We start from the raw sequence: 9,916 nt of genomic DNA on the forward strand, positions 1-9,916 counted from the left end.
ACTTTGAAAGTGGATCTTATTTTCCAAGTGTACAACAGTACATAACCAATGACTTTTCATACATAAGTTTTCTCTCTTGTAAGTTCTCATCAGTAATATTTTACCACATAATTTTAATTGATAACTTATTCGAATCTTGTAGAGTTATACTCACAGTTTTTAAAAACTTGCAACTTTAGGTGCATCCAACCATAATAAGTTTTAGATAGAATTATCATATTCTATTGCTCATAAGTAAATCTTTCACAGTCAAATATTTTGTTTTTAACCTTTTAATAGGGATGATGACAAAATAATATCACAAATATTATAAAATAAATATAAATTAATAACCCAATCCCTTTTTATTCATATGAAATATAATATTTTCCTTATTCACAATTTCAACATAAGATCCATTACAAATATCTTTTAAAAGTAATGCATTAACCATCACCAATTTTGTGCTTTTTAGATATTGATATATTAGCTCTTCTAGAGCTTTCAACTAATTTTGTACAATCAAATATTGAAATAATATTTGTTTGTTTTAGTACCAAGTAAGATAAATACTTTCTATCTATAATGATGGAATTTATTACTACATTCTCATATCATTCCTCAAAGAATATTAATGAAACGAAATATTTAGGCAAACGCCACATATGTGGCCAATACTCTTTCATATCACATTGATAACATAAGTTATCTTTACCCTTTGAAAAGTTATCTTGAGAACTCTCATTTGTTCTTTTATTTATTACTATATTCCCACTTCATGAGTATACATTTTATTTTCTTTATGTTTACATTCACTTCCGGAATGCAACAAATCTAATAGGATAGACTTCTAAACTCCTTTATTGATTTTTTATTTCATAATCAAGATCGTAAAATATGCGTGGATTTCAAATAAAATCTATCTATTCATGTTGTTATGATTAGTCTCCAATTATAATAAACATGATATAATAAATAAATCATAATAAAATATACCTAAAGATCTGAGTGGTTAAAGGTTCTAATGATTACCCATAGTGCGCAGGTCTCAATTAAAGACTAAAATTACAATAGCTCTAGAAGGTAATCGACAACAACTTGAGCAGCAAATTTGGAGTGACCGTATTATAAAATAAAAGAGAATCGTGTTGATAATGTGTTATAAAATAAAGAGAGATGGAGAGAATAAAGAACAAAGAAAATATGAAAGTAATAGAGAATGTACTTTATTGATAATAGGTATGATTACAATGCTTCATCAGAGTTTCTCTTTATAGGCATAAGAAGTATAAAAGAAGTAGTGATCTAAATCTAATAACTATTAGAATTTAAAGTACATTAAAACTTTATCTTGATCATGATGGACATCTACTTAATAAAATATTCATAACACTAATTATATATGTTGTTTTTTAAGTTATTAACAACTAATTAGACTTTGTATTCATATTTAATTAAATTTATTATTTTAAATTGATTACCACTTAATCGGTGTTATACTTATATACAAACTAAACTAAGATTTAACATTATAAACAAATATACTTTTAGTATTATTTAATAGGTTCTACTTTTGTAAAAAAGATTCAATTATTATTATTATTATTATTATTATTATTATTATTATTATTATTTTTTGGTATAACAGTCACAAGTGTCCTCATCCCAGGCATTGCCACTATTCGAGCCAAAGTAGTATTTAAGTAAAATTTTCTCGACTAATATTCGATTATTATTATTTATTTATTGCTTTTAATAACAATATAAAAACTAAATTACACAATTTTTTGTGCATTTTCAAATATTTCACTTTCGTTTCAGTTTTTAGTTTTTCTTTCTTGATTTATCGTTATTTTAATTTTAATTGCTGTTTTTTTTAGCTTTAGTTAGATTTTTTTTAAAGATCATTTTCCTTTTATTGCACATATTTCCTTAATTATGATTAAACCTTCTTTTATCTATATAGTATTATTTATATTAAATATATTATGCATTATATATTATTTTATATAAAAATAAACATATATCTTTGCCCACAACGCTGGTGAAAAAAAAAAATTCAAAAGACCATGAAGAACGGAGTGAGATTTAATTGTATACAGCTAAAGCACCACAAGCTTCATGCTATAAGAATATCACGTGGAGGGAAACTCTGTTGACACTTCAGACAAATGAACCAGTTAAATTAATCAAAATTTATCTCTAAATCATCGACTATCCAAATCTGGCCAATGATAAGATAATGTAGACAACCAATGATGTAATAATTAACTTTAGGTTGAAATTTGAAATTTTTTAAAAATTTTTCTTAACTTTTTTTAAATTGAAAGAAAAATTTCACATTTGTTCTTCAAAAACAAAGTTAGAAACTTTTTATTACAAATTTGAAAAGCTTTTATAATTGTTTTCTTGTTAATGTTGAAAAGCCTTTGGTAGTTTTTGAAATTATAATATTTATATATGGTTTTCTTATTTTTTTATAATTTTAAATTATTTATTAATTTGACATATAAATAAAATAGTGTTACATTTTGAACCAATTTGCTTTACCTAAAAAGTTAAGGCCAAATTGAGTAAATCTTTTAAAATGAGGATATTTATAAAATATTTATTTAGCTCTAAACGTTTATAGTTATTTTGTAAATGTCTATAGCTAGATGAATATTTGTAGAATACAAAAGAGGTAATCTCTGCGAAAAGTAGTATCATCCAGGAGTATTAGGGCCGGTAAGGGATATAGTTCCTAAAATGAAATATTTTTTATTTAAATTTTTAAAATTTTAAGATAACAAGTATAAAATTATATTTTGGTCTCTTATAAAATTAATAAAATTTAATTTAATTTTAAAAAATTATAAAAATATAAACTATTAAAATAATAAAATTATATTTAATTTTAACCCCTAACATTTTTTTTAACCCCTAACATCTTTTTCTAAGTTCCCGGTACCATGCATCCTTCTCCCTTCCATCGTTTCCTCTGGAAGCTACTAGAAAACCAACTTTTGGTTATACATAAACTTCACACGCTTTACTTTTGTCTGGTGTATGGGTGAGTTGACTTCATATTTACAACCTAGGAAAGCAACAGTGCTTATCCTATTTTAAAACATAGGTCCTAGAAGCTGCCTATATATTTAATTGGACGGTATAAATCATTATAAGAAACCCATTTCAATGCATTTGTTAATGCCATCCAGCTGTTCAGTTCGTAGAACACCCCACCAACCAACTACTAATAATCAACAGACATTCCAAACATTGCCTTCGGCTCTATAAATAGCCATAAGCTCAAAAGTTCTCAGAGTGTGACAATTCATACTTCCATCAATGGATACACTTTCCAGTCTTTCAAATGCTTTAGGAATGCTCCTCATCACTTTTCTTATGGTTGAAACCTTCATGGTTGCTTCAGCTGGCAACTTTAACAAGGATGTTGATATAACATGGGGAGATAGTCGTGGAAAAATTCTCAACAATGGCCAGCTTCTTACTCTTTCCCTTGATAAAGCTTCTGGTTCAGGCTTCCAGTCCAGGAATGAATATTTGTATGGGAAGTTCGATATGCAACTGAAACTTGTGCCTGGCAACTCTGCAGGGACTGTCACTGCCTACTACGTAAGCAACTTTCCTGAAATTTAATTCTCTTATCAATTCACAACTTTCTTTTGCCGACAGCTTTGTTCTTGTTTGCTACAGTTAAAATCTCAAGGTTCGTCTTGGGATGAGATAGATTTTGAATTCTTGGGGAACCTAAGTGGTGATCCTTATGTCGTTCACACTAATGTTTATACGAAAGGGAAAGGTGGGAGAGAGCAACAATTCTACCTCTGGTTCGACCCAACTGCCGATTTTCACACTTACTCGATTCTCTGGAATCCTGGACACGTTATGTAAGTGTACATAAATCAACATGCCATCTAACTCCTTACAACTTTTTTATCTCAAACATTGCAATTAACTCTTATTGTCTTTGTTTCAGTTTCTATGTAGATGGTAGACCAATTAGAGAGTTCAAAAACCTGGAATCAGTTGGTATTCCATACCCAAAAAACCAACCCATGAGAATGTATTGTAGCCTCTGGAATGCTGATGACTGGGCCACTAGAGGAGGTCTAGTCAAGACTGATTGGAGCCAGGCACCTTTCACAGCTTCTTTCAGGAACTTCACTGCGAATGCTTGTGTCTTGTCTAATGGAGTCTCTTCCTGCAGTTCAAATGCATCTTCTAACAATGCCTGGTTTTCACAAGAACTAGATTCTTCTAGTCAGAAAGTGCTAAAATGGGTGCAAAAGAACTACATGGTTTACAATTATTGCAAAGACGCAAAACGATTCCCTGAGGGCCTACCTGTTGAATGCACTGTCAGAAACAGAAAACAGATTAAGATCTAAGTACTTTCGAGAAGGCAATTTCGTAGTATAATTCTTTAACGAATGGCAAAGTCGATAAGATGGTTGTTTCGGATAATTATTTGTATGATCATTTTACATAAATAAAATTTAAAAGTAATGCAGCTTTCATTGTGTTCTTTCATTGCCTATAAGCAATAGCAATGCTGATAGATGGAAATGATTTCAGATTAGGCTCACCACAAACGAGTTAGAGTACGGTAACACTTGGTTGGAATGGCCCAATATAATGAATTTCTTTTTAATTTTAAATCATGCATATTTAATATAATAATCCACATATATATACTATGATTAGGTCAAGTGGTCTTCTATATCATATCTTATAATATATATAAAATAAATGTAATAGTCCGTTTTTCAGTTGTGTCAAAAACAGTGATTTCGGGGTCAGAAATCAAACGAGTGAGTCCATAAAATATTATTATTTAATATTTACGAATCAAATATAGTCTTATATTAAATTTTGATTTGATAATTTTTGCTAACTGAACGAATAGAAGTACAAGTGGGTTGTCCCTAAAGTCAAGTGGTTTCAGAAAATGAGGTATCGAGATCTCGTTTTTCTAAACCGAATCCATAAATATTTAATATTGAATTTCGGTCTAAAATTTTTAGTGATTTATTAGTTAATTAAAGAAAAAAAACTAAATCGTAAAAGTTGTAAAATTTATTCGTTATTAGTTTATTTATGCTTAATTGTCATAAAACCATGGTTGAAAGGCCTTATGTTGAATTAGACCATATTAAGTAGCTTGGACGTGGGATTGTTTTTAAGTATTTTAAATGTTAAAATTTATTTAATAAAAATTAAAACATGTTTTATAATTAAAAAAGTAAAAGAAAACCATTTTATTATCTTATCGTCTTCCCATTTCTTCTTCCACCGAAATTGAAAAGGAAAGAAACACAGTAGCTTAAACTTACTTTGAGAAAGCTTTAAATCAAGTGCATGGTATCTATTTTTCATCCCATTTTAGTGATTTTTATATTTTTTAGATCGTTGTAGTTTAATATTGCTAACTCGGGACTAATTCATAAAACTGTTAAATGTTTTGATTTGTGCCATTGATGAATTTATGGTATTTTTGAAGTTTGATGATAAATTTATAAGCTTGATAGTTAAATAAGACTATTTTGTAAAGTAGTTTTAGTTGATTTTTAGGTTAAAGGACTAAATTGCTAAAATAATAATTTTAGCATGAAATTCTTGTGAAATTTCAATAATTATGGGCTGTAGATGAATGAATAAAAAATTGGCTAGCCGAGTTTTGGGCTTAATTGTGGTAATTGTGTAAGTTTCCGGTTCAAGGACTAAATTGAATAAAAGATAAAATTTTAGGGTAAAAGTGTAAAATATTGATAAAGGGTTATATATGTGAATTTAAGTGTTTTAAGGTATTTAATTTGATTAACTGAACTAAATTATTATATTAGATCAAGAAATGAATTAGTCAATTGATAATCACAGGAAAAAAAAGTCGTTGAATAGTAGTCGAATAGTCGTCGTCAAAGTGTTGGTAACTACTGCTTTTTGATAAGTTCGTATTAGATGTTCTTATGTTTATTAATGTTGAAATCATAGTTCTATATAATTGTTTGTGTATATGTTTTTAATAAACATGATTGATAAATAATTTGTAAATGTGATCAAAGACTTGAATGAAAAAAATATGGTTTTGTATTTGTTCGAACTGAAACATGTTATGCTATGGAAAATTGGTATAAAATTAATCTTGGTATATGGTTAATATCATGAAAGGATCAATGTATACAGGTTAAGCCCCTCTTATAGCTAGGATACAAATGACATGTCATTAGGGTGTAGTAGACACTTTGTGCCGGTGATTTCAGTAGTAGGTACTTTGCACCTGTGTTGTAGTAGCAGGCACTCTGTGTTGGTGTTATATTTAGTAGGTACTATGTACCGGTGATGGATACCGTACCGTAGGCTTGAGATCTTGTATGTGTTGCGGATTCTCTGAAGTTTGTGTGAGTAGTATCGTGCATCAGTTAATGTCCTTATGTTAGCTCGTGTCAGCATTACATTCCCGTGTACCCAAGTAAATTTACTATTGTTCTCTAAGAAAAATAGTTAACTATCGAAATGGAAATGAAATGAGATAATATGTTTAATTATATTTGGTTGATTATATCTTGATATGTGAATCTTAACATGTTATGTATTGATGATGTGAATGATTCAGGTTTGATCATTTCGTATAGTTGAAATGATGAAACAAGGCAAAGGTTGGCTAGTTCTATGTTATAAATATGATTTGTAAATTAAATTAACAGGGATATAATGTTTTTGTTTTACGAACTTACTAAGCTTTACGTAAGCTTACTCTATTTGGTTTTCTTCCTTGTAGATTGTCGGATTCTTGTTGTCGACTGGAACTTTGTTGGAGATCACACTATTCGGAAACTTTATCAGTAGCTAATTTTTTATTTGGCTCGGTTATAAGTGACATGTAGATAGGGTTTGGTAATGTATGGTTATAAGCATTTTGATTATGTTTTTTTGTGTTATTTGAGGTATGAAGTTTGTATTTTGATGTAACTTAAATGGTTATTTTTAGTTGATTGTGGTGTGTGATGGTAAATACATTTTGAATGGTTGATTTGGAATGTTTATGTTAATAGGTGTCTTGGAATGTTTTGTGCCTTGCTGAAAATGGTCATTTTTGGTTAAGGTAAATTGTGAACTTAGAATGGATTATATTTGCATTTGAAGGTTGACATAAATGGATGGACTTTGACATTTGGTATTTGGGACTTGATTGATGGTTGAATGGGTTTAACTTGTGGATTATGTTTTAGCTTGAATGATTGTTGTTTATATTTGAATTGTGCTGCCAATGAGGGCATATTGGTTAGGTATATAGGCTGATTGTGAATAGGTATGTTTTGACACTTTTTGAATAGGTTTGAAAGTTGGTTAATGCATAGCTTGGAGTCTAAGTTTTGGTATGTGAAATGACTTGTATTTAAATGTGTTTTTGGGCACACATGGCCTGGGACACGGTCTTCCATACGACTGTGTGTCCTACACAGTTGCATGACATGACCATGTGGCCAATTTGATTTTTGGTGCAGGTTTGTCCATACGGTCTCAGAGAGTTACACGGCTTGGCGACACAACCGTGTGATCCTAAGTTACATGGGCTTAGGTTGTTACACAGTTTGGCCACACGACCATGTTTTTGAGCCACACGGTCTGGGCTCTGTCACATGGCCATGTACCTCTGTCTTCAGTTTTTACCATATTGTTCTGTTTTGTTTTAGATTAGTCCACACTTGTTTCTAAACTAATTTTAGGGTTCCGTAGACTTAATTTAAGTCTCATTTTTGAATGTATGCTATGAATGATGATTGTTTATTAATTTATCATGTTTAAATTAATCTTTGAATTGTGTCACCGTATTATCAGTCTTGTTAACTATCGTAATATCCCGTAACCTTAATTCGACAATGGAGACGGGTTAGGAGTGTTATAATTAGTGGTATCAAAGTTATGGTTTAGTCGATTCTAGGATTGAACATAGCATGTGTTGAGTATAGAAATACATGCCACTTTATAACTTGTGATAGTGTGACGACTCCCGATCAATTTGACTTATTTTCTTATAGACTAAAGATTTAAACTGAATCCAATCGAGCAGATCCCAACGGAGTTTTGAGTTATGTTCCAGCCATCGATCAAGGGGCTGCTCATAATGTGCCCGAATTTTAAGAGCCTAGAGAAGAGGCTCACAATACCTTTCTTAAAATATGATGAGTGATATGTTTAACGTGTATGTGAGAGTCAATTCTGTGACTCAATAGCCTCTAACCCCTCGTCCTTAAAGCCCTATTTGATTGAATACTCGCTAAATTTCTATTGATAAAGCTCGAAAGTGCGGAGCTGAAGAGTTTTGCGATAAAGTGAGTGATGATCCCCGACTAGAGCCCAGTATTGGTTAGAACACACATAGAGAGTCCAGGATGAAATGTTCTGTCCTCTCAAAGATTGTTTGAGATTTACAGTGTCACTATTAAAAGAGGAGGCTTTTCATTGGTGGTCAACTCTAGTTGCAGTTGTACCGAAAGAATGAGTTAACTGGAAATTCTTCAAACTGAGTTTCAAAAGAAATACATTAACAAACGATATCTTAATAAGAAGAAAAAGGAATTCCTTGAATTGAAACAGGGAAATAGATCACTTGTGGAGTACGAGCGTGAGTTCGTTCAACTTAGTTAGTATGCTTGGGAAATTGTATCTTCTGAGGAAGTAACGTGTATTTGTTTTGAAGATGGTTTGAATGACGAGGATCAAGCTGGTAGTTGGTGCGATGGAAATTAGAGAGTTTGTGGTTTTGTCTGACAGAGTTCAGAAAATGGAATAATTATACAATCACAAGAAACAGAATTGAACAAAAGCTCGTGACTTCAATAAATGTAGCACACCTAAAACATTTTCTATTCCCCCACCGAAGAAGATGAAAGAATCGAGTAGCTATTTTTCAGCACCATCAGGGTTTTTTGGTAAAGATAAATTGAAACAGAGTAATGTAAGACTATCAACAACTTCAATAGCTAGTGCTGATAATGTCCAGAATGTGATTAGATTTTAATGTGATCATTGTGGTCGGAATCATTATGGAATATGTAGATTGAAAGATGAGTCCTGTTTTGTTTGTGGATTTTCCAATCATTTCAAGAAAGATTACCTGAATAGAGCTAAGCCAAATAGAGGTCGGAATGCAAAACATGTTTTTGCTACTACTAGAGGTAGATGGCCAGGGAATGGTGTTACTACAGGAGTCAGTAAAACATGTTGGTACCTTTTCTATATTTGATGTTACCGTGTTTGCATTAATTAAATCTTGATTGACACATTCGTATATATGCGCTACGATGGTAATGGAAAAGAGTTTACTGGTTGAGTCAACTGCATATATTGTTAAGTAACGAACTCTTTAGGTCAAAGTGTCATAGTTGATTTGGTTTGCAAACAGTTCCCACTGAAAATTCAAGGTTATGATTTTCTTATTCATTTGATGCTACAACCTTTTTGATGAATTTGACATTATTCTGAGGATGGATTGGTTGACTATATATGATGCTATAGTCAATTGCAGACAAAAATAAATTGGTTTGAGATGTCAGAATGGTGAAGTAAATTATGTTGAATTTGTTAAGTATGATTGTGTTTCAAATATGATTTTAGCAATATCCATACAGAATTTGATTCGAAAAAGCTGTAATGCATTTTTAGCTTTTATTCTAGATTCCAGAGTATCAAAACTAAAAGTTGATTAGGTATAAAAAAATTTCGAGTTTACAGATGTTTTTCCTGAAGAATTATCGAGATTATCGCCATAACAAAAAGTTGGGTTCGCTATTGAGTTAGTGTCAAGGATTTTCTTGTCATAGCATTGTCAACTCAATGAGTCCCGTTGGACGACATGTATATCCATGTGATGACGCCACTCATTATCGAAAAAGGTTAGGATGTCAAAGACTCCTCGTCGCGATATTGC

The 9,916-nt window shown here is 30.9% G+C and overlaps 1 protein-coding gene across 1 annotated transcript; it reads left to right on the forward strand.

The window, feature by feature from the left end:
- The first annotated feature begins 3,271 nt into the window (after positions 1-3,271).
- Positions 3,272-4,502, forward strand: LOC105785392 (probable xyloglucan endotransglucosylase/hydrolase protein 23). The gene is made up of 3 exons (XM_012611469.2): positions 3,272-3,597; positions 3,679-3,872; positions 3,962-4,502. Exons 1-3 carry the CDS (start codon positions 3,310-3,312, stop codon positions 4,371-4,373), a joined length of 894 nt encoding a protein of 297 aa, XP_012466923.1. The 5' UTR covers positions 3,272-3,309; the 3' UTR covers positions 4,374-4,502.
- The last annotated feature ends 5,414 nt before the right edge of the window (positions 4,503-9,916 follow it).

Source organism: Gossypium raimondii, chromosome 11, assembly GCF_025698545.1.
Source record: "Gossypium raimondii isolate GPD5lz chromosome 11, ASM2569854v1, whole genome shotgun sequence".
Classification (NCBI taxonomy): Eukaryota; Viridiplantae; Streptophyta; class Magnoliopsida; order Malvales; family Malvaceae; genus Gossypium; species Gossypium raimondii.